Source organism: Furipterus horrens, unplaced genomic scaffold, assembly GCF_987537825.1.
Source record: "Furipterus horrens unplaced genomic scaffold, mFurHor1.1.pri manual_scaffold_2, whole genome shotgun sequence".
NCBI lineage: Eukaryota > Metazoa > Chordata > Mammalia > Chiroptera > Furipteridae > Furipterus > Furipterus horrens.
In genome coordinates this window covers 124,817,627-124,844,314 of record NW_028327172.1, presented here as the reverse complement: position 1 = coordinate 124,844,314, position 26,688 = coordinate 124,817,627, and the positions used below count along the sequence as shown (strand labels likewise).

The window sequence follows — 26,688 nt, the reverse complement described above, 5'->3', positions numbered from 1 at the left end:
ACTCACAGGGTTGTTGAGAAGATTAGTGAATGAATATATGTGGAGCTCCTAAAATATTGCCACGTATTAAACACTGTATAAATTTTAGCTATTGTTATTCCTTTCTCTGAGAGCAGCTCAGAGTATTAGAAACATTGGTTATACACCTGTTCTATATAGTCTTTCCTCACATTAGTAATTTTAACCTAAAGAACATAAAGCCAGGTTAATAGATGTAAATTCTGAAAACTCCTTTTCAGTGATGGGTGAATGTTATCTCTGAAAGCAATAACATAACCTACGTTCTCTTGAAACATGGCGTCACACTATTCCCCTTTTCTGGTCACCCAAGTACATCCCAGGAACAAAGGATGAGGGGACCCAATGTTCTGAGCATAAGACATGACACTAAGTTCTTCCCAATGCTGTTCACATGAAAAACAAAAGGAAAACTTGACAATTTAATGAAGAGGTTCTTTAGATTTCAGTCATGATGTTGCCTAGCCCAAGATGTTTTTTACAAATTTTGATTTTCAGTGCTTGCTTTTCTCCTTTCAACATAGACCAGCAGCTTATCTCATTTTGAGAAAATACATTGGAAAAAGTTATATAATACAGTAAAATTAATACAGTAGATATACATACCTCAGTAAAAACTATATCAAATTATTTAGATGGCAAAGAAAGTTTTATAGTATTTTTCCCTCAAAGCTTGATATTTTTGCTCTGGCTTCCCCATTAATAAAAATTTACCTTTAGATAAAGAACTTGAGGGTTGGAAAATTATGAGACAGTAACAAACTCTTTATACCACATTATATGAAATCATCTCTGACACTAAATCATATAAAGACTAACTTTTACAGGTTGTGGGAACATTTACTTTGGCATTTTTAGGATTAAGTGTAGTGTTCAGTAATGTAACGGAATTTCTATTCTAAATCCACTGGAGGTGAGCTTCCATCCTCAGAAACATCAAATCACATCTTAAAAATAGCAGAGGAAAGTTTTTGGAAGTAGCATAGGAAATGAAATGAATTCCTAAAATTTAAAAAAAAAAAAAGAAGAAGAAGAAATGCTGGTTAAAAGGATAACATTGTGTTATTGTTTTTTATAATTATTTCCTGCTTGCACAAACTGTGTATGGGCAGTTGAATAATTTAAAAGTCCAATTAGGAAACTCATACAACCAGAAATCAGAGATTTTTAAAACCAGAGTAAAACCTCCAGTAAATACACCAAATGTACTTTCATGATGTAATCCTGTTAAGAAAAAAATATCAGAAAGATATGTTTTCTGGGTTTTAAATAAACCTGCTATGGCAGTTCATTTTTATCATAGCCACCAAGATGTTTTAAGTTATACTCAAATTTTATCCTTAAGGAAAAATAAGTGTTTTGGGGATAGATTCTACTTTCTCATTTTTTTCCCCTCAATAATTTTACAAATCAATCATTACCAAAACTGGCTGCCTGGAGGTTCTTATTACAACAAATGTTCTTGCTGTAATCCTCAAAAGTAAGTATCATGCTGACTTGAATTCTAATTAGCCTTTAAGCAAGAAGAATATTGTATGGCTAATGCATTCAGTGTCAAGACACATTAATCAAAATTATTGGTGATTCTTTTTGCACCCAGGCAAATCAGCACATATTTTTGGGGCCCTGTTGTACTGTTTTGGGGGGAACAATTAAAATTGGATCTGTTTGGGGGTAATAAATATCATGGAAAACATGATTTAGTTTAAGCTGGTGTATGAAAGGATTATTTTAAGACAGGTTAAAAAATATCTTTTACTTCTTTAATTGATAATGACTTATAAAAATAAAACATGGTAATGAATGAAAAACCAGAGATTTTTCTGTGGGCAAGAGCTAATCAGTTAGGACTTTCTGGCCAACCTTCTATTTAACAGATGTTAAGTTCCGGAAGTTTATAGGGAAACACCTGGTGAGCCATTTCTGTATGAGTGAAGCTGTCTCTTCCTTTTTTTACCTTGACTAATAATCCCATCTCCATATTTGTTGACTCTTCTCATCTGTATGAAGGACATACTTTACGTAAGTTTTGACAAAAGAGTGTTAGTTGAACTGTCCCAAAAAGCCATTTAAAAGATAAAGTAAGATTATCTGAAATACTTTCTTGTTATTAATAAATATAGATTTGAAGAGAACCTGGTCCAGATTTTATTATGGAATTCTAAGACTCAGTGAGATCTTTGATGGTCATTGTTAGAGTTCTTAAAGTAAAATTCTTAAGGCATTTCATGGCCTTCACTGGCCTTTTTGTAATATAGAAGGCCGGGTTTTGTTGCCATCTTGATTTATAAAGATGGTAATTGTTTGCATTGTTCTGGGGGTTTTATTTTGTTTTGCAGTTTTTTTTTTTTTTTTTACTGGCCAGAATACACAGAATTTAAGCTATCTCAATAAGCTGTTTAAATTTTTAAAAAGTAATAACAAATGACTTGAGCAAAAGTGACTTCAGTCAAAATCTTATTTTGGTGGTAGCTTCATTTTATTTTATAGAGTGAATATTGCTAACTTATGAAATAAAGGAGAGAGAGAGAGACAGCTCTAATACTGACACTAATCAATAAGGGGACTTTTTGTTTGGTGAGAAAACAGGATAGTTATTCAAATATAGTACATATTAGTTACTGTGACTTATTTTCATTGAGCTTCATACTATAAGATTAAAGTTGGGGCTGCCAAAATGGTTATAGTTAGAAAAATCAATGTGAAATGATTAGGCCCGCCAAAATTAGTCAGGTGAAGATCCACCTTTGATTTCAGCTATAGCTTAGTTCTGCATCTTTTATGTGCCATGTTTAAAGCTTTCATCAAATTAGCAACATATGTGAGATTTTTCAGATGGGTCTGCTTGCTGCTGCTGCCACTTCCAGCAGTTTACTACTAGGCTTATCCTGTGCTTCCTTCTGAATTCGTTGCATTTCTGCTGCCAGCCTGAACCCCAGTTTAGTTGCCAAAACCACATCTTTCCTATCAGCTCAACACAGGGAAATGTATTACAGTCTTGGTTTTGATGTCTGGGTTATTAACTTCGGTGGTGAGCTAATTAATTAATATTAAGGATAAACAAAAGACAAAACTCATGAAACAACTGAGAAAGAAATCAGATGCAATATCCAGGATAAGACCAAATTTTTCTTCATTTTGGAATTGATGTTGCATTAATGCCATATTATAATACCACTAAAAGAGCTGAGGTTTCTATTACTCTGACAACCATTTAATCACTGGTGAGCATGTGGCTTGGGTAGCAAAATATGGTGCCAGCTATTAATTCTGTTTTAGTGATTAACATTTTGGATTGCATTAAGGGTTTTGATCAATAGTGCTGTATACATTTTACCTCCAGGCTTTGGTTAAATCATAGCCTTGTATTTATTTTAAAAGTTAAATATATTTTTTACTTATTTTGTTTAACACCAAGGGAAGACCTAGTTGGACATTTTTAGAACCAGTGGGGGTGGGGGGCAGATTAAACCTGGATTCAATTTGTTATAGCCATGGTGGGGGAATAAAACTTTTGAGATGCTTGTTCTTCTCCTTTCCTTCTCACCTCTTTGCCTTCCTCCATCTTACTTCTGCCTCCTCCCTCCTTTCCTTCATTCTTCTTCTTCTCTTCCTCTCTTCCTTCTTATTACTTTTCTCTCCCCCTGATTAGGTACTTTGCAAGCAGTTAAATTTTAAGATTTGTCAGTTTGTTGCCTTCACTCTTTTAATTCCCTTGCACACAACGTCAGCAGCATCAGTATGAATAAAATCCCAATTGACTTTGTTCTCAACAATAACAAAAGTAAAAACCTAAAATGCTACCTACTTGAGAGGGTGAATGAATAGAGAGATGGATGAAAAATTAGAATATATGAACTGAGGGGGAAAAATATATGTGAAACTTGAGAGAAAATCAGATTAAAGCAACTATAAAATAATTAGTACTCTCCTTAACTTAGGCTCTTCATGGACACCCTGGTGTTCATGACAAACCAATGTTTAAAGCCTTTGCCTTTCTCTCACTTTTCTTAGACATTTTTTATTGTCATTAAGAAAACTCTAACATATCATAAACTGAAAAGATTAATATTTTTCAGAAAATGTCATATTTAATTGTTTCCACTTTAATTGTAAAGCTATTTTACTTCCTGTTTACCTGTGTAAAGCCACATTTCCCTAATCATCATGGCCAGCATCTGCCTCATCAAAGGGTTTCTGCCTAAGTCTCCCATGTTATTCCTATAATGACTCCTTGGAATTATAACTTGGATTTCTAATTCAGGTAATTGCCTGGAAAAAAGAAAAATAAAAAAGGCCTCTAGATTTAGTTATTTCTTCATTAAAAGTAATGTAGGGGCCTAATTTCATTATAGTGCCAGTTTCCTCTAGTGCGTTTCACTTCCGCCTGTCTACTTAGACAAATACATGTGAATAATATTCAGTTTAGCAATCTCCTATTTCCCATTGACTAAATGAGATTAGATATGTTTTTAAAAAAGGTCTGAGAATCATTTTATAGTCCAATATAAATAGTTACTTCTCCTGTTTATTGCTCTGAAAAAAAAATGACGTAACGTCATTTTTGTATAGTCTACTTTACTCCAAAGATGATGTCATTGAAGTGTTTTGTGTTTGGATCATAACTCAGCTGCTTTCCCCTTCTTTCCCCTGGCCAGTCTCCTTCCTCTGTCCTGGTTCACTGGAATTGTGACTACAGCAGAATAATCACTTGCTTTTTGGTCTTTTTTATCATATTATTTATAGAACTGTAAGTTGTCATAGCTTTTCTACTAGACATTTTAGGAGATTCTAGAACCTTTAAACTCTACATCAATCCTTGTCAAAGAAGCAAGGTTTCTTTTTTTTTTTTTTTTTTTGCAGGATTACATTTTATATAGAGAAATCCAATAGGTATAACCATTTTATTCTTTCTCTTCCCTACAGTATGAGAACTCATTTATGTAAACCTGTTACTTTACCTTACACACTTTTGGTTTTGCAATCCTAAATGTTCATATCGTGTCATGAAATGATAGGTTCACATGGGAAAATTTAGAGTTACTTCTTGAAAGAAGTTGAAGAGATAGTGAGTAGAACACTTCTATTACTATTACTACTAGTAATGATAGCTAAAATTTTGAGCCAATAGATAAAGGCAACAATAATAACAAACATTTTTTGTTCACTTACTTTATTCTAGAGTTAGTTCTAAATGCTTTTCTTGTATTATCTTATAATAAGTCTTAACTCAGCCACCCCTAACGATGCCAGGATCTTTCGTTATTTGGCAGGTCAAGATTCCAGCTTGCAAAGTCAGGCTTTAACTCAATTCTGTAACTTTGTACCAACAGCTCTCAAACATTTTTGTCTCAAAACCCCTTTACACACTTACAAATTAGGATTGAAAGAGTTTTTTGTTTATGAAAGTTTTGTCTTTATATTTTTGTATTGGAAATTAAAACTCGGGAATTTAAAAAACTGATTATGTGTTAATTAAATAACATTTTATAAACGATAACTGAATCTTAAAAAAAAGAAAGAAAAGTGATATTGTTATTTTTTATTCTATACAAATCTCTGTAATGTCTGGCTTCATAGAAAACAGCCAGATTCTCAAATCTGCTTCTGCATTCTATCTGTCGCAATTTGTTGTTATGGTTAAAGTATATCAAGGAAAACCAATGTTATACAGATATATAATTGGACAAGGGAAGATTATTTTATTAAGCCTTTTCATAAAATTATGAGTATTCTTTTTTGATACTACCCCAAACTCTACACGTGGTAGTTTTTTTAAAGGTCAAGTGACATGTGGAATTTGAAACCATATCAATGAACTTTTCCTACTCTGTACACTAATAAGCTATAAGCTTAGGAAGGTAAGAAACAATCTAACCAGCTCAATCAGGCCCATGAGTAGACATACTTATACCTTCTTTACTTCAATAATAGTCTTTAAGCCTGAGACAAAGAAGAGACCAATGAGTATTTCCTCCCCATAGAGAGGGTGGTGCTAATGTCTCTAAAGTCAATGAAACTTCTGGAATTAAATAAACATAAGTCTGTGATCCTAAAGTTAAGTATGCTATTCTGCCCTTGAATAAATTAAAATAAATAAGTGTGTGGATATGGTAGATGCTTTCTTACATTTTTTCCTCTGACCACTGTGTTTAAAGGAACTTTTTATACATTTACTCAGGAGAATTTAATGTGCATTCTGTTTTTTAAAAAGGAAGGAAAAACACTTCTCTCTGACCACTGAGATCACAAAACCTTATTTATTTATTTGTGAGCTATGAAACTGCATGCTTCATCTTTTTATAAACTAAGCACTAACATGAATAAGAAATATTTTTGCAACATTTGCTTTTTTTCTTCTCTTTTTTCAGTATGCTCTAATGGTGCTTGTATTTGCTTTGCTAAAGAATGAGATCATTTTGTTTCTACTTGAAGCTATGAAAGAGTCTTCTCTACATGTAAACTTTCAACCTATTAACTTGCATTATATTTCCACACATTGACTTATTACAAGATTTTTTCTTGAGGGTGGAGAGGGAATATTTATATATTCTTATTGGGAGAAATACATACTTATAAATAAATATATTCCTTCTGATTTTTTTTTTTTTTTTTTTTTTAGTTTAAAGTAACAAGTTAAACTCTTTTACAAGAAATAGAATAGTCATCATGATTTCTCTTAATATAGCTGTTTTCATTTTAGACCATTAGGGTATCCACCTAAAATTATTTTTTCAGATTCTCCTTTCCAATATGTGTAAAGGTATGGGGACAGGTAGAATAGAGTTACAGAAATTTTACAAAAAATAAACCTAAGAGTAAGTTCATCTCCACCTTGTTTCTTTCTTAAACAAGTACTATGAGTATCAGAGCCAGAGATAAATCCGTTTGAGTTCTGTATCTCTATGATGCATTTTGTAGTGGTGATATCAGTCTGTTGTTCACTCAATATCCAAGATTTTATATAGTGTTTTCTAAAAACTCAACTCCAAGTATCAAAAAACAAATGTTGAAATATCACTACCTTATCAAAAATCAAATGTATCAACATTAGCAACTATTCTAGAAATAATCCAATGGAGACAAGAAAGAAAGGAAGAAAGGAATGAAGAAGGGAAGGAAGGAAGGAAAGAAGGAAAGGAAATATGAGAACATTTATTTTTTTTTGCTTTAAAACTTCCTTATAGATATTAGGAAATTAGACTCTCTTATATTTGAGCTCACATTTTAAAAAACTTATGGATATTCAAGAAAAATATGAACACTGTCTCAGGGTTTCCTAACACCAAATATGTGGCATCTTTTCCAACACTGATTAGTCAACTCTGCTTCTCTGATACCAACTGTGTGCCTTACAATTCAATCCTGTCATGACACTTACCTGCTCAGAGTTAGCATCAGACTCTGCAGGTTCGAGGGCTCAGCCCCACAAGACCACCCTGCTTTCAGACGGGAATCACAGGGACGGGGTCCTCCAGTGACCTGCACTTCTATTTGACTTAACTACAAATTTGAGGTTACTCATAACCACCACTTATATCCCAACTCAAGTTTGATAATTTGCTAAAACTACGCAGAGAACTCAAGGAAAGGCCATACTTAATACTGCAGTTTTTTATAAAAGATAAAAATGAACAGCCAAATAAAGAGCTACATAGGATGATATCAGGAGCCTCTGTCCCCACGGAGTTAGGGGTGAATCATCCCACCAGCACAGGGATGTGTTCACCAGCCTGGAAGTTCTCCAGTCCCCTTTGTTTTTTATGGGGTTTTTATGGAGGTTCCATTTGTAGGCATGATTGATTAAATTATTGGCCACTGGGGTTGAAACTCAGTCTCTAGCCTTTCTTCCCTCTCTGGAGATGGTGAGAGAAGGGAAAGGGCTGAAAGTTTCCACCTTCTTGTCACAGCCCCCATCTTGAAGTCACCTTAAAAACTCAGGTAGGTTTGGAAGGGGCTTGTTAAGAATAACAAAAGATGTTCCTATCACTCTTGTCACTCAGGAAATTCAGAGGGTTTTAGGAGCTCTGTGCAAGGAGCCAGGAACAAGACCAAATATATTTTTCATTATACCACAATTGGGTTTCCTTCAGGTAGTAGAGAAGAGGTTATGCAGGTATGTCAAAGAGAGGTATTTTTTCTTTCATCCTGAACATTCCTGAATCTCTTCCCTAGCCACATTCACTGTTCAGGTATCTATTGCTGCATATCATTATTACCCCCTTAAACCAGAGTGACCTAAAAAGCAATTATCTCACAGTTTTGGTGAAACAGGGGTTTGCGCACAGCTCAGCTGGGTGCCTCCGGATCAGTGCTTCCTATGAGGATGCAGTCAAGCTGTCAGGCAGGGCTCTGGTCTCACGTGAGTGGAGCATCCAGGCCCAAGCTCACGCATGTGGTTGCTGGCCGACCTCAAACCTCACCATGTGCACCTCTTCATAGGGCTGCTCGCAGTATGGCAGCTTGCTTTCCCCAAAGCAAGTGATCCAAGTGGATGAGAACAAGAAAGGCCCCCAAGATGGAAGCCACAGTCTTTTAATAACTTAGTCTCAGAAGTGATATCCCATTTCTGCTGCCAAATTCTGTTTATTAGATGAGTCATTAAATCCAGTCTGCACTCAAGCAGAGGGTATTACACAAAGACATGATACCAGGAGGTGGGATCATTTATGCCTACCTTAGACACTATCTATCATAGTCACCCAAACATAGTTAATTGGATTTGGTAAATGGCAAGAAGCACTGGACACCGGATGAGAAAGGAAATTATAAAAGACATTTATCTGTTTGGTTTGCCACTTCACCTTCTAAAGCTTCTACAAAGCTTTGCTCAAAGTATTCTGGTGATCAAAACCTATTCTGTTTAATTTTATTGTCAGTAGCTGGATCTCAGCAAGAAAGCTGTATACAACCAAAGGTGTAAAATCCCAGGAGAAAGAAATCAGTTTAACTTAATTTACTTGCTGTCAAGTGAAAATGATCTCACATGCCCATCTTTTTAAAGGGTGAACCAGGTTTCATTGGTCCTCAGGGAGAGCCAGGCTTACCAGGGTTACCAGGAACAAAGGTGAGTAGAGTCTTTTTTTCCTTCCTTTCTTTCTGAATTTTTCTGTCATGTGTTTTTAGTCCATTAGGTTGAAAGAAATGTGGGGTAACTTTGTTATTTAGGTGACCATATATTTTAGCCTAATAGAGAACTAAAGCAGCCTATCACACATTCTAACACTTCTAATGGGGATACCATATTAAATAGAGTAACAGGAAGTTAATTTTAGCCTTAGGCCAGACAATAGAAAGGTGGAATATATTAGGTGTTCCAGTTGTCCCCCGAATTGCTCCTAAATTGATGTGGTTCTGTTAGCTTCCTGGCCATATGGAAAGGGGGGGATTCTGAGGAGGAGAGATAGAACTCATTAACTCCTGCCCCATATCACTGATTTTAGGACATACTTGTAAATCAACGTTATTATTATTCCCACATCACTCCCCAGGTTTCAAGGAGTACTGATGTCATATAGAATCCTAAGTGCCTCATCCCAAAAGGATCCATCCTGAAAAACGTTTGCAGAAACATTCTGTAATGAAAACCATCTCATGATCTTCCATTTGGCAACCCTAGAGAGGGCCCTAAAAGCACAGTCTATATGCCTGCAAATAAAAAATTATGTTGCTACGGATACAGTCAGGCCTTTAGTTCTCTTTTTATCTACCCAGTAAGACATAAAAAGGTACAGCTCTGAGCATGGAACTTTCCTCATGACAGACTCATGAATCAAAGGAGGGGCAAAATTAGATCAAACTACATTTTTAAAAAAATTTTAAACCATAGCCATCTTTGCCTCAATGTGTATTGCATTCCCCAGAAATAAACCAGGATGATTTCCAGGAGCTGGAGAAATGTGTTCATGGTCTGTTCCGACAGAGGGGTCCTCATTCCCTCTGGTCAGGAGAAAATAACTCTAATCCTACAAAATGGAAACTATGTGTGGCCCAAGGGGGACTGAAACTCGGTTGAATTTATGCAAAGTTGTTTTTTTTCCCAAGCAATTTCTTTTTCACATAATGAGCTGTCAGGCTTATTAACAAAATATGAGAAATGCGTGTTTTAGCCTGAACAGATTCACACAAGAAACACACTTTCTGGAATAAAGAGAGAGCAAGAGAATAATGAGCATTCTGTGTCCATATAAGAACCATCGTACTTACTGGGCTTGCAGCCTCCGAGAAGGAAGGTGGTCTCGTGTATAGCAAAAGCTGGTCAGTGCTTCAGAGAACCAGGCGCAGACCAACTAATCTCTAAATGTTTTCAGACAGTAGAGAGTGGAGTTTATTCCCACATATCTCTTTTTTAGTTCATTGATTTTAAGCTATTCCATGGTTTCAAAAAAAAAAAATCTAGATGTAGAGCCATGAAGTCAACATTAATTACTATTTATGAAGAACCCAGCCTGATTTTACAGACCAGAAACTTTTATAACAGATACTACTCTGAACTCCCAATAAAAGTAAAGAATGTAAGGTACCTGTTTTATATTTCCACAAGAAGGGATGTAGATAGGAAATCCATTTTATTAACAATATTGTGAAGTCTGTTTTTCAGCTAAATTGCTTGTCTTTCATGAATTTGGTATCAAAACGGAAAAGTCATGATTATTTAAAAATCTCTTGCAGCCAAACACTGGATTTTTTCCAGTTGTGTAGGTGGTCTAGATTTGTACCACCCAATTCAGACTAAAAATAAATTAACCCTGCATGTTTACCCCTCAGCACAGTGAAGAGAAATCATAATGACGGAAGATGGATAATGCCATTTAAAAATCTATTTATGCATTGCTATATCCTTAGTATCTACCCCAGTCCTGAGAGAGACATGCAGCAGTCTAAAGAGATGGAGTATTATTCCCAATAATTTAGAATACTTTGAGTAATACTGTTTATTCATTAATTCAACAATTTTTTGCCAGACATTTTTCTAGTTTTGAGAATGAAGAGTAAATGCAGTAAAAACAACCTCTGTTCTCCTGAAGCTTACATTTCTGTATGTGTGAGGGAGGGTGGGAAGAGAGAAATAATGTAATCCATAAAATGAAAAGCAACTAATTAAGGGCATTGTGGTTTTTTAAAAGTGATTCTAAATAAAAGATATATTGACTCTACCCCCTGTGGTATATTATAGATAAATGGTTTTCTAAGGTTTTTGTCTTTTCCTCAGATAAGCTTATAGTTACTATTTTAGAATTCTTCTATGAAATATTAAGAGAAATGCCAAATACGGTACTTTCTTTTTATTTATTATCTTTCTATTACAGTCAGTACTTTCTTAAAGTAAAAATTTCACATATCAGTAGAAGCGCTTCAGTCTCTAATCCGTGGAAGGGCCCTCTGGAGCATCTTCTCCATCTCCTGCATTCAGTCAAGCCCCTTGCCTTTCTCCCACCTTCTCCATTGCCCACTCTCCTTGGTTCATGCTGAGAAACCTGCTGAGTGTCCTTTCATCCTTGCCCTGCTCCATCCCCCCTCCCCTGCAAAACCAGAAAGGCTTCCCAGAATGGGAATGACACAAATTAAGATCTCAGGATTTAAAGCCCTACCACCCATCACATATCCAATCCTATTTTCTTTTTCTTTCCAAGATAAATCAGTTCCTTCAGTGAGGTGGATGCCTCTCTTATTCATAAACATGCTAACACCAGACTGAATTCAAAACCTGTTTGATTATTAAAATTCTACCCATCACGCAGGAAGCTAGACAGTCTACTCTCTGTTCACAGAGTATAAAACAGCACTGTCTTCCCAGGGGGTGATTTGGCAAATTTCTAAAAATGTTCATACTCTTTGACACAGCAATTCCCCAACTACAAATTTACTCTAAGAAAATGACTAGGGATGTTCAAAGGATTACATACAAAAACATTTATACAGAAGTTGAAGATGGAGCATAGGCAGTTTTAAATTACACCTTTTCCTTTTAAAAGCTTTGTGACTTTGAGAAAATTACTTAATCTCTCTGAGCTTCAGTTGCCTCATCTATCGTCGGCAGCCGTCCGTCTCGAGAGACGATGGTGTAGCTTCTTAAGAGTCTATCTGCACCGCCGAGAATGGTTGTGCAGTCCGACTCGGGAGTGACACGGTATCTGTCTCCTCCCGTGTTGAATCGACATCTTGCGATGACGCTGGAGTGTCCTCTCCAGTGAAGCTGAAGCTACAGAGCCTGGGCAGGGTGATATGGAGGGTCTGCTGTTGCCCATGCAGCAGACCCCCCCTCTCTTCGCAGCTGAAGGGTCCAAGGGAAAGACGGAGTCAATACAGCTTGGCTTCAGGTGCGCCGCAGGAGTTGCCGGTGTTGACTACAACGTCAAACCGCCTTAGGGACTCCGGCTCCGGATTTTCTGTCGGGGTTCACTCCCTTAGCCTTTCCCCTGAAGAGGTATGCTGCAAGGCAGCGGAGGTTTTTTGGAGTCAGAGTTTTCCTTCTCTGATGTGCCCTGACTGGAAGATCGAACCAGCGACACTTAGCTCGCAGGCCGACGCTCAATCCACTGAGCCAAACCAGCCAGGGCTTGCCTCATCTATAGACTATGAATAAATACTAACACCTTTCTCATCTGCCCCAAGAATTAAATAGGGTAATGCATGTTAAGTGTTTTTGTGCAGTTCCTGTACTCATTAATAACACAATCATAAGCAGCAATAATTATAAAATACAACCTACTCATTCTTCAGGACATGGCTCAAGTCTCACCTTCAGGGAGCCAGTGTGTAACATTGAAAACCCCATGGGGCTTCCTCTTCTCTCATCTGTGGCCTTAAGTGACTCCTTCATTCTTAACTACTTTGTTAGGTAGATCTTGTCTGTCTAACCGGATCACTAGCTCCTGGGGGTAATGACCATGTTCACACTTCCCAGAGCTGTGAACAGAGTAAAAGCTGTAATACCTATGTGTCTTGTACCATGCTGAGCACTTTACATTTATAAGATCAGTACTAAAATTTTTTATATTTTAGAGAGGAAACTGAGGCTTTTGGAACTTAACTGACTTGCCCCAAAACACAGAACTGATAAATAACAGAGCCGGGGTTAAGACAAGGATGTGGAATTACAAGAAGCCTGGCCATTGTAAAATTATAACCATTACAAAGCCTTGCCACTTGGCCGTGCTTCATCCCAGTAGTACCTAGACAGTGGCTGCAGAATGAAAACTATGTCTATTTCTGTTTTGAGTTATTATGGTGGCCCTTATCAAGTCCTTTGAAAGGTCTTGCATGTGCTAGTGTAGGTATCTGACAGGCATTTATCAATTCACTTCCTTAGCTATCAAACGGAAATGATAATACAATTGATTGAACCATCATTTTATTAAATGAGATCATTCATGCTGAGATTAATTCAGGGCTGGGTACATGATAAATAAGTGGCAACTCTCTGCTTTCTTTAATTTTGTTCAACTTACTTATTCATCTACAGGGACCAGCTGAGGGTGGGGGGCTGGAGAGGGAGGTTGCCATTTACTGGTTTTGCAATTTGTGACAGGGTGAACGCGGGGAAGCAGGGCCTCCTGGAAGAGGCGAGCGAGGGGAGCCTGGAACCCCAGGACCGAAGGTCAGTTATTCTTACGTTGGAAAATGACATTCTTCAGTTTGGAAATGTGCCCCTTGCTTTAGAACGTAAAACTAAAATCTAAAAATTTCTCAACAGACATTAATAATTTATTGAAATGTAAAAATAATTTATTGAAAGCCACACCAATTGGTTCTTTACAAAAGGAATTTTGTAATTCAACTTTCCCAGTTTTCTCTCTTGTTTTCAATGAGCAAATTTGAGAAAACATCTAAATGTAAAGGGGGAGGTACTGTTGTTGACACATTATCACTCACTGGGTGTTAAAACTTACTGAGAACATGTTATGTGTTGTGTTAGTTTCGATGGTAACATGATAGTAACACCTTGAAAATATTAGCACTGAGGATTTACTTGACTGTTCAATCTCTATTTCTCTAAACTTTCTGCAAACTAATGTGGTAACACTTTATTTTAATAACCCAACCTAGAGACACAGGAAACGATGAAAAGGAAATTTATGCAGACACTATTGGGACTAATGAGAATTAATCACATAGCTCTTCCCATCGCTGGTGGGAGGGCAATTGTCATACAGTGGAGTGAAGGCTGAGGGGAGACCGGGAAAAACCAATGATACTGTGATGATACTTGTTTTCAGTGTTTTAATAGCCAACATTACATTAAGCCATATATTATGGTAGTTAAAATAAAGTGTTTCCATGTTTATGAGTCACTGATCATTTCTTTTTTCTGTTCTTATCTCTCTGTCTTTTTTTCTTTTTCTTCTACATATTCTCATATAATAGGGAAGACAAGGTGAATCAGGAGCTAGAGGCCCAAAGGGGTCAAAGGTCAGTAACAAGGCAATCATGTTAATGTAACATGAGGCCTTCAAGAGCTGTGCTTTTTCCCTCTTCCACAGAGAATCATGTTTTCAATTAAACTCTTCCATACACTGGGATTGCAATAATTTCATCCCTATGACGATATCGCAAAACAATTGGTTTGTTCCATCCTGTTTGTTTTGCGTGTTCCTATGCTTCAGATCATTCTTTAAGGAAAGTTGTATTTTCTGTTTCATGAGACTAGTTTTGGCAAAATTAAGTTCTGTACTTAATTTAACTTATGTATGGCATAATTTTATTTTTTATTTCCTGGCTATCTTTGTGAAAAATGTTCAAATTATACTTTGCTTTTTAAGTTAGTTGACTTGCTTTATTGCATTAAAATTTCACCACCAATTGAAATTCTTTCCTTAACCATGTTCTTTATAATGTTTGCAATTATCTATTCACCCTTAGAAGAATCATGTTAAGATGCTGTTAGCTAATAAATAACATGAAAAAATTGTGCAAAAATGAAGAAAACAGCAGGAATTTCCTCCATCCATAGTAAATTTAGTTATTATGGGTCAGTGTGGATAGATGAAAACTATAATCCCCTTTCCTGCTTTTCCTGCTGCTTTTCATTGGTCCTGACCCAGTTTATAGTAATATATGGAAAGGCATATCAAAATTCTTTTAATTCCATTTAGAGAAAGGTCTGAATAAATTTAAGGCTGTTTTAAAGAACCTTCAAATCTACAAAGGTTCAAATCTCTTCTCCAACATTTCTACTTAGGCTTCTGAGTATGTTGAGTGTTCTTAGGGTGATGTGTGTGCTATTTGAGACTTGGACTCTTCCTGGTGTCTCCCCAGGTGGGGTAATAACAACATAAATGGAACCTCAGACATTTTCATTTTGCATTTAAAAAAAGGGCGAGCCCTGGCTGGTGTGGTTCAATGGATTGAGTGCTGGCCTGCAAACCAAAAAGTCTCTGGTTTGATTCCCAGTAAGGGCACATGCCTGCATTGCCAGTTGGGTCCCAGGTTGGGGGCGTGTGAGAGGCAACCAACTGATGTTTCTTGCCCTCTCTTTGTTCCTCCCCTGCCCCTCTCTCTAAAAATAAATAAATAAAATCTTTAACTGAAGAAGAGCTGGTTTTGCCCTTTCCCTGACCTTCAGCCCTGCCCCCCAGTCCCAGCTAGCTGCTGTCCACTGCAGCACCTTCTGAGTATGGAAAACCCTGTACCTACAGGAAAACTTTCCCTTAAATCCCCATAAGCAGGGGAAGGCCTACCTGGTGACATTTCCCTTCTGATTCTCCCTAAAATAAGCTCTCCATTCCTTCCCTGTCTTGATTATTTTGCACATTACTTCTCAAAGGAAAGACAAAGTGGTTGGCTTTTTTCCCCTCTCCCCAAATCTTTTCATATAAAGGCAAGAATGTGGTTCAGTCTGAGAGGTAAAAGTGTCCTGTGGGTGTCATGGAAACCATTTGCTTTGCTTTTGAAGATTCCTAGCAAGAGAGCTAACATATATATTGTTGTTCCAAGATTCTCTCTTATCTTAAAGAAGCATTTGCCTTGTTGGTAGTTATTGTTTTCCTAGTTGTGATTTTCAACTTCAGAAGTTTGTATTAAGGGTGCCACTACATCGTACTAAATACATCCTTAGATCTGAGATATTTCTAGACTGTTGGCCTGACTACTAATTAGGATTTTGTCTTTTCACTGATGAAAGGGTGACCGTGGCGACAAAGGAGACTCTGGAACCCTGGGACCTAGGGTGAGTATGTCTCTCATCTAAGTTTTTGCCCTTCCCCTTCCCCACTACAAGCCCAGATTTGAAGTATGTGTCTGTGCGTCTTTTCACAAGGCACTTGAACTAATAACACCCAATAATAGCACTGGAGATAGACTACTGTCATTATTCCTGATTACTCCCCTTTCCTATTATTTTTTATTTCAATCACTGGTAGCAATGAGTGTGTAGACTCTAACCATGAAATAAGCTCAAGAGGAGAAGATCTAAAGAACCCTCTGGATCTACTTTTCCTCTGCTAAATGAATGCTAGCAAGCTCATAGTCACCCAGCTAGTATAATTTTGCATTTTTCAATGAATCCAATTATACAGAAAGCAATAACCTGTATTTTCAAAGCCTTCTTTAAACACAGACAATAAATTTGGATATGAATAATGGAAATTCAGTGGCAGAGATAAGGAGCAGGAAAGAAGTTTTAAAAAATATATGTATTCTCCTTTGTGGTCCCTATTTGGTTTTATTTTAATAAAATTCTATTCCTGTTGGGAAAACCAGGCTTTTTCTAAGAACAGTGTTCTATCTTCTTAAAGAATGAGAAAGCAACCTTTGAGTTGTAGATGACTAGAAAGGTTAGAGGTTGCTTTAATAAATATGGATAAAGCCAATAAATGTTTGCCAGTCAAATCAGATCAGCCTACATTTTATAATTTTCAGAAAACAATTTCAGAGATTGAATCATATCTCTTTTTTATTCAGATTTTATATCTTTCACATACTACAGACAAGGAAGTTAGAAATGGTTGGCCTCCTTTGAAATAAAGACAAAATGCAAATGTGATTTATGTATTCTAAAGTGCATGTTGTGCCTTAGTGGGGGATTGGTGGCCAAAGAGAGCTGCAAGCTGCTACTTCTGCTTTTGCCATAGTCCCCTCTAAATTGCAGCCTAACCCCCTGGATTTTTCTTGCTTGTTTTTTTATAGGGTCCACCTGGTCAAAAAGGAGATCAAGGAGCCACCGAGATCATAGATTATAATGGCAACCTCCACGAAGCCTTGCAGGCAAGTGACCACCCCCTGCCCTGACCCAGACGGTAGCACTGACGCACACCACATGATGTGTGTAAATATCAACGTGCACCCTTCTTTCTGCCCCAGTTTAGCCTCTTTATTTTCTCACATTTTCCAATCTTTCCATCCCCTTCTACCTTCAGGTAGGCTTAAGTCTTACCTGGTTTAAACCTTGTGTTAGTTTCGCCAACCTTTGCCTCCTTGCCTGAAAAGCAAGCCTACCATAGCAAGGAAGAGCCCTGTTGTACTGGAGATGAAGGTGCCTAGGTTCAAATCTCACTCTTTTGCTTACTACATGCATGACCTAGGGCAAGTTAATTTACTTCTCTGACTCAGTTTTCTCTAAAACAAGGACAGTCATAGTATCTACCTTATCGGGTTGTTGTGAGCAATAAATGGCTAAATGCCTGGTACATAGTAAGTCTGCTATGGCTGATTCTTATTACTGCTACCATTCAATTCCATTTCTTCCATTAAGTAAAAACTACAGACTGCATGACCTGTCTCCATCACTTTGCATCCTAGTCATCCTTTTTATGTCTAGACTCTGCATTCTAGCCTGTATCATTGTTCTGTTGGAGCTTCTCCTGTAAAGGTCACTAATAACCTCTAGGTCAAGCACATTGTACTTACCACTCTTGACTTTTCTGTGACATTCATACTAAACCGTCTTCCTTTTGAAGCTTTTCTTTCTGGTTTTTCTGATCTCTACTCTCAGTTATCCCAGTTTTCTTTTTCGATGGATCCACTCTATTTTTGTATTTCCAGTTTCTCTGTCCACTCCTTAATTTTTGGTATCTTCGTCTCTGGCCATTTCTTGGTACAATCACTCCATGTTCTGCAGTATGGCTGCTTCCAAATCTTTCATCGCCAGATCAGACCTGGCACGTACTTCCAGCTGTCTAGAAAAATTTCCCCTATAGTTATACCATTGCCTTATTAACTTCCACCAAGACACAAAATTAAACTGGTTACCTTTGCTGCCTACCAAGTGATTCCCTTTCTTAACTAACCAGTTCCTGCTTATGGTACCACACGTCTTTGAGTTTCTTGAGATAGAGACTTTAAAGTTATTTTTAAACTATTCTTACTTCTTCAACCATTATATCTCACTAGATGCTACGGTTTCCTTTATCAAATTATCTGATGAGGTTGCCCCATTCTATCCATTCCCAACTGGGTCCAAATTCTGTTTATTTCAAGTCTAGCACTGCAACAAGCCCTCAACCAATTCCTCTGCTATAATGACTCCTTGCTCTTCCAATTCATACTGTTAGCAACCCAAGGCTAACTTTCCTTATTTCCACTATTTTGATGGCTTCAGTGTGCTCAGGAACCTAAATGGACCTCCTTAACTACTCTATGAAGCTCAAACTTCTCCATTGGACTTTTAAGGCTCCATAATCCTGCCTTTCCTGTACAGAATTGTCTATTTCTCTGCAAAATATTTTTCCCTGAATCAATCATATTGATCACATACATAAAAATCCCCTCTTTTCACCTGGTTTATCCCATTCTTCTTTCCTTTTGTTATATCTGTCTAAATGCTTTCCCACTGTCCACTGTCACCACCCTGATAAATTCCTCCTCCTAATCCTTGTAAACATTAACAGTCAGTGCCCAATAGTTTAACATTTAATTATTCTTAAATAATATAAAGTATTTTAGTGTTGCTGCTTACCTGATTGAAGTTACTTGGTGGCAGGAAACATGTCTTATGCTTACTCTGTATCCCCCAAAGTGCCTGACACAGGTCTGGGCATAAATATTAAATAAACTTATTGGTTGAATGAGTGAGTATACTTAGTTCATGTTTATAATCCTTTTTTTTTTGCTTGAAAAACAAGTCAGTTGTTTTAAATATTTGCTATTGTTTGGGGTTTTTTTCTATCCTCATGACTTCACTAACATTCTCTCGTTGTATATGCATACATTTCTGTGTGTCTTTTGCTACAACTACCATTTTTAACTAGTAAAGCATTAAATAATTTTTACAGAATCTATGTTCAGCTCAGCCTACTTTTTGTTCTGTCACTGGCATGTGTAAAGAAAGAGAGAAACAGAACAAGAAGTTTAGGTGTACCTACTATGTTTTCAAAGTTCATATAAAATGTAAGGACACTTTTTAAACTTAACTTATTAGCAGTGCTATAAATTTCCCTTAAACTGCCTCCAAAGGCACCATAATTCTTACTACCATCTTTAAGAGGTATCCATTCTCTTACCTTCCAAGAAATGCTCCAGTATTATTGGCAATTTTATAAAAAGTTGTGAAAGAGTACTTTCAAAGCATTCCATGCATGACCAGGGCCTGGCATGGAGCAATTTCTATCTGAAGAAATTCAAAGACTTATGGTATCATTAACAGACACTGGTTAGTTAAGAAAGGGAACCACTTAGCCTAAAACCAAAATCTCTCTTTTGATCTCCTCTGTATTACTAACTAGCTAAGTCATTTAGGGGAAATCAATGTATCTATACTTCATTGAGCACATCTGTGAAATGAGGATTTGTGGGAATAAATTCTTTTCTAAAAGTCTATAAAATCTAGCATTAAGCTTAGGATTATTTTCAGGAGCTCCTGGTCACTTTTTGCTGGGGTGTCTAAATGCACTCTACTTTAGCAAAATCCTGACACCTGCATCCTGATATGAAAGGATATTTGTGCTCAGTTTCTTCATCTCACCTTGAGTTCTGTATGACTGTACACAAGTCAAAATTTATCATAATCAACTAGTTCGTGTTTATATCTCAACCTGTAAAGATTTATTATTCTTATGGGCTTGTTAGGACAACGCTATGTTGTGCTTGTAAAATAGTTTATAGGGTTTTATTTTTTTCATTTCAAAATTATTTATTTGCTCTCCTAATTATGTACTGTAGTGGATTAAGAGTCCCTAATAAAATAAAATTAAATAAATAGCCATTAGATTGAGAGGAAGTAGCAGACATTTATTCTAATTCTCTAACCAGTGATGGATTTTCACAGCTTTGCCAATTTCTTTTCACTATTACATCATCTAAAAAGGAATCTGCAAAAAAAAAAAAAGTCTAAGATAATTAGATAAATAAGAGTATATTATAGTTATAGAAATATATTACAAATATAAAATTTTACTGTTGTTTTGATTGAAAGTTATTATTTACATGAACACTTGCCATAAGCCATTTATTTTTACTTTTATTTAAGGTGATTACATTTCTACAATTAGCAATAAAATCATTCCATTTCCTACTCAAGCTTTTAAAATTCGTCAACACCATTCAAACAAAACCTGTTCTGTAATGTAAATCATGGGTGACTTAAAGTTTGCATCTTTGTTAGAAATGAAACAGAATAACCTTTAATTCCAAGGCAATTCACATAAGTATCTCAGGCAATAAATTACAAAGCAGCCTGCCAGCTGTCAACTGGTTTAGAGTCACACCAGCCTCCCATTCCACATCAGCCTCACTAGAGAATGGCATGTCTTTCTCCATCACCACCAACATTCTGGTCTTCAAATCACTACTGAACTTCAAGAGAGAATCCTGCTAAGTTTATATAGCTTTAACTCAGAAGAACCAGAGCCCTAGCAGGCGTGGCTTATTTGGTTGCGTGTCATTCTGTAGACCAAAAGGTCACAGCCTGGGTTACAGGTTCAGTCCCCAGTTGGGGTACATGCAAGAGGCAACCGAATAATGTTTCTCTCTCACTTCGATGTTTCTCTCCCTCTCTTCCTCCCTCCCTTCCCCTCTCTCTAGAATCAATAAAAGAAAAAGAAAAAAATTAAAAATAAATAAATAAATAAATAACCAGACACAAGAAGTCCAATGTGAGCAAACATCTTTCAGATGTCTCCATGTGTCTGCACACTGGTGCTTCAGGATGACAGTAAAAACTCAGTTTGGAGACATTAGCTTAGTTTACTGTCACTTATTCTTCTATTAACTGGAAGGAACCTGCCCTGTATAACTTTTGGGTCTCACAAATATGGTTATTTAACAAGAACATTTAGATTCTATCTATTAGATAGTTTGGTTACCATTAATAATGCTTTTCATTATGTGCCTCATTATAAAACATACTATTATCCTTAAAAAAAAAAGACAAACTAGTTTTGTGTTTAGGTGAAGAATAAATTGTATATGGCACATGTTGGAAAACCTCTGAGAGCTCAAATTTTAAACTCCCTTCCCTCTCTAAGGTCATATGATTCTGCTTTGTAGTTAAAATTGCAATATGTAATTGGAAGGCAATGCTAAAGAAATTATTTCTACTCGAATTTTCTAACAACTTTTTAAAAATTACTCTCCTACCTATAGCAGTGAAGAAGTAGCTTTCTCATAACCATAAATTTGACTCTTGCTTTAGGTGGATCCCATAAGAATAGAGTAAATGGTATCTTAATTTACACAGATATAATGTTATAAAAGTCTGGGCCTTGATATCTTTTTAGTAAACTTGCCCCATTTGTGGTAATATTGCCTTTCTCTTAGAAGTACTGGTTGATTTTCTCTTATGTTTTCTCTAAAGCTGTAATGACCATAACTGAGTTTTTGTCATAGAGTACAAAATTTATATGCATGCATAAAAATATCATTTTCTAAGAAATAATGACACCATGTCACTAGAAACTCAAGTGTTTGAAGTATGATAGATAACGTTAAGATTATTTTTCACAACAATAAAAAAAAAAAATCAGCAACAACAGCCTAAATCAGAAATTGAATGGAGTAGTGAAAAACAAAGGGATTGTGTTAAACCAGTATTCACAAGTTTACATGTAATTGGATAATGCTTCTCTATTGGGCCTGGAGTCCCTAACAGAAAATGTTTTCCCCTCTATGATTGCATAAGTTGGTTATAGGTTCTTTAGAACATTCAGCACAGGACAAACTAGAAAATATTAATACAGAATTGATTCATGGATCAAGAATTTGGGAGATTCATATTTTCAGAGAATATGTTTTGTTACAGCACTGTAGCACTTTACATTAAGAAACTAGATAAATTCCTTGTCAGTTTCTATCTTTAGATGTGGCATGCACATGCACACCATAAACTACAGATTAAAAGAGGAAAAAATATCACTTACACAATGAGATAGTTTTGTTTGCTCTAATCAAAGTACTCTAGAATAGAGCTCTTAGGAATGATGGAGTTTCTCAGGTCACAGTTACACTGACAAACCTCTAGTATACAATATTTTATACATAATTTTTAAAAATTGGGTGAATTAAAATTTTGACATTTTCTTCTTTAAGCCATATGTTTTGTTAAAAATAAAATTCTAAAAGTAATTTTTTAAAGAATTTTTACAATATATTGTATTCATTGGAAGAGGATAATACACTCTTAGATTCTTGCCAATTCCTTATGAGATATCAGTCTTGCCAAAACATATTCAAAAAGTTGATTATCTCAGAATGTATTACTGTACTTTGGCACACAAAATAGGTAACTTTGTCTTTATCAATACATTTTCTCAACAGAGGATCACCACTTTAACTGTCACGGTAACTCCTATTGCATGATTTCTGTGTGTTGGGGCTTTGTATTTGATGTTGTTGCATGCTGCTCATAATGGTACTAATATAGCATTGTTTTTATCTGAGATTTATGTTTTTCTTATATTAATAACCTTTGACACATTTGCCCCAGTGGAATCACTTTATCTGCTTAGTAAAAAAGTTTTTTTTTTTTTAAAGTTTTTCTTAAAAGTCTTTGGCTTTATCTTAATTATGTAGTTTTTTTCTTTAGTGTTCAGGAAATCAAAGCTTTTAGTGGGGAGGGGAGAAATGTGTCTAGAAACACAGATAATATTAATAAGCTAATTCAACCCAAGAAGCTGAATAGGAGCCATGGCAGCAATTTTACATTGTCTTAATAGGTTAACTCAAAAGCAACTTCATTATTATTTTGGCCTAAGTGTTTGTTGATGCTTATGCATATATATGTAGTTTGGGTAGTTTTAATAATTCTATAACTGGTAAAATTTTTCCTCATTACAAATCAATATTGGGGGATATTTGATTATGATAGAAATTAGGAATGTGTGTAGTATACTTATTATTTAATGCATAAAATTTAAGACAGACTTGGCTACTTTTTAAAACTTTGTCTTTTTTGGATTTAGGGTCCTCCTGGACCACCCGGACCTCAAGGACTACAAGGGCTAAAGGTTATTTTTTATTTTACTAGTTTCTATTTACCACATATGGTACAGAGAATTCTATATTAAATATTTGTATCTTTGAAAACCAATTTTACAAAATGCTGGAGAAGCTGAGATCAGCAGTATTGCTTAAGGAGGTAAGAATAGAAATTGAGGTTTGGGCTGAAGCAAGAGGGATCAGGAATAAAAGGAAACAGGAAAGAAGGTAGAGAAATAGGAATGGTATTAAATTTAGGGGGCTGACATGAAGAAAAACAGAGAATATTAAACAAGGGAAAAACAAGTTTTACAGAAATTATAAATATAAAGAAACACTAAATGTGGTACGTGAAGGAAGGAAAATATTTAAATAGAGGAGGATTGCAGGAAAATTTATGCAGACACTAAAAAAGATCTTCCTTCCAATTATTTTATAATAAAAAGAATAAGGGAAGCTTTAGTATGTTGTACTCACAATGACAATTTTAAGGAATCATTTTCGAGTCATTTTTATAACACATCCTGTTATTATATATATTCAGACAGTCTGTCATTTAAATCTTATCTAATGAAACATACCAACTATGCACAATAGAAACCTAAAATTGATTATATCTAAAATTTGTTGCTGTTGTTAGCTTTCTCCCCCTAAACGAAAGCTTAGTTATTTCATCAGTTAACATGTGACCAGTTACTCTGGCTTTTCAGAACTAAGCTATATCCATTGAAATATGGCTTTCATCATTGGATTATTGTAGGCAATTCAGGTAGTTTAGAAATCCATCTTTTGTTTATGCTTCTTAAGGCAGTTTATTTACTAAGTCCATCATATACATACACACACACAAACACACACACATCAGCTTTTGTGTTCACATCACTTTCAAGATACTTAAGAACAGAGAGCTAGCACATAGAAACAGTTATTTTTCTGTTATAAAAGGAAATATAAAGTAAAATATTTCTGAGGTCGTTGGCTATTTGAACATAGCCCTTCATTTCAAACAGATTTCCTATATAACAGTGTAAGGTTTGGGATTTTTAATTTTCTGTTTCTCCACCACGTTTTGGTCACACATAGTCTTTGTTCCTAGTGAACAAGTTGGCCTGGATTCTTATTCTTGAATATCATGGTGAGCTGGACTAGACATCCTAGAAGGAAATCTGCAGATTCTTTTTTGCTCTGTGTAGAGTCAATGAGGTCTGAGTTCCTTGTTTCATCTCCTCACTTGACTGAGTCTCCAGAAAAAAAATTGTCCCCCGAGCTAAATATGCACCTCCTTCCCTACAAAGCTACACAACTCGTAGGACTTTACTCTTCTATGCAGCATAAATGCCTACAGAAGCCGAAAGCTAGCCTTTCCCTGACCCTCAGGGACAAAAAGGGCCACCTAACCAAGAAGCCTATGTTATTAAAACCTGCATCCCCTTTGTTTTATAATCCAACTTCTGTTTATTTATTAATTCAATTAGTCAATAAGTAATTTTTGAGCCTCTATTCTGTGACAAGTACTAAAATCTAGTAATGATACTACAGTATAGTAAGGGAGATAGACAAGGAACAACTATTCATAAATAAGGGTAAGTGCTCTGATTAAGATGCGAATAAAGAAGGTTGTCTCAGCCTTGGGAATCATGGATGACTTTGAGCTGAAACTGAGAGATGGGGAAATTGGCCAAATGAAAATCTAGACAAGTGGGGTGGGGGGAGGCGATTAGTCATACTCTCTTGCCTCTCACCCAGCCATTCTTCCCAATATGCTGCCACTCTGCCCCACCCCTCACACCTCACAAAGATCTTGTCATTGAGATCTTGGGTCAGTTGATGGAGTCCCTTATGTGTTCCGTGATCTCTCCTTGAGAAGGTTGGGATAATTGGGGTGAGATGGGCCTGTAACCTAGACTCCGCAAATACAGCCTGAGTCCAGTATAAACCCCATTCTCACTCAGGACTCACAACCTCAGACTGGATGGGAACATTTTCGATCAGCATTGCTCCGTCCCTAATCAAATAAGAATTGTGGCAATTCTTACACATCAAATCACTCTTTACAAACTACATTTGATGGATGGGGGATAAATGAATAACACAAATTATGTTTTTCTTTGAAACACTCGTAGGTCACATTTTGAAGGTAAAAGTTTAGTGAAGCAATCATTATTGGACCCAGAGTACTGACAGGCATTCAGACTGAATGAGACTAGGGCTTAGCCAGTTGCATCCAACCTCAGCAGGCTTGTTTGTGGCAAAATAAACTTTGCTGCTACCACAAAAAGCAGGAAATCTGGAAAAGAAAAGCCCTTTCTTTCTTTCTTTCTTTCTTTCTTTCTTTCTTTCTTTCTTCCTTCCTTCCTTCCTTCCTTCCTTCCTTCCTTCCTTCCTTCCTTCCTTCCTTTCTTTCTTTCTTTCTTTCTTTCTTTCTTTCTTCCTTCCTTCCTTCCTTCCTTCCTTCCTTCCTTCCTTCCTTCCTTCCTTCCTTCCTTCCTTCCTTCCTTTCTTTCTTTCTTTCTTTCTTTCTTTCTTTCTTTCTTTCTTTCTTTCTTTCTTTCTTTCTTTCTTTCTTTCTTTTTTTCATTTGTTTGTCATGCCTTCTAAAACATTGGAAAGCTCAGTGTTTCATGCTGAGGCCAATAGCTGTTAAAGTTTTTACCTGGGAAGTGGGGAGAGCTCCAGCCATTTCAGTGTTGTGGTTTATAACATCACCAAACAAGCCTTTCTAGAAACAGCCGCAAGGCAGCTCCCTTGGATTTCCATCTGTGAGGCAGGCCACTCGACCCTCAAAAGAGCTGTTTTTACAAAGTTTCCACAATGTGGAAACAAGGGATATTTATAATAGAATCCAAATATATGATTCATTGACATAATATCTTGCCTTTCAAAGAATTTGTTCAGTACCTTTCCAGATGAAAGGTGACCAACATTTGTTGTTTGAAAAAAATCTGTAGCACATTGTTTAAATTTGTTTTTAAGGGAACATCTTCAGTTAACAAAAAATAAATCTATATATTTTGGGTTTGTCAAGAGTTTTAATAAATCACAATATAAACAGGAAATTTAGTGCATTCCTAGCATAGTATAGGAAATTGAATTGATCCAAAAGTAATTTTATGTGGATTAAGATATTATTTGATTTATTATAGCCTTCAGAGAGGCTTATCTGAAAGTAACACATTCAGAATCATTATAAATTTCTGTCTATGCTTCAAACAGTGCCGGTTAAAATATTGTGAACTTAACAGACTTTGCATTTTATTCTTTCTTAAGATAACTCATATTTTTGCTTTTTTCTCAAACTGGAAAATTAGAGAAATCATACAG

General features: G+C 36.1%; 1 protein-coding gene across 1 annotated transcript in view; it reads left to right on the top strand.

The window, feature by feature from the left end:
• COL25A1 (collagen type XXV alpha 1 chain) overlaps positions 1-26,688 on the top strand; it is a 485,787-nt gene that overhangs the window by 438,288 nt on the left and 20,811 nt on the right. The window contains 5 exon segments of the mRNA XM_090267359.1: positions 9,023-9,085; positions 13,550-13,618; positions 16,142-16,186; positions 17,146-17,223; positions 23,352-23,396. Of these exon segments, the coding sequence (XP_090123485.1) occupies positions 9,023-9,085; positions 13,550-13,618; positions 16,142-16,186; positions 17,146-17,223; positions 23,352-23,396 (300 nt within the window).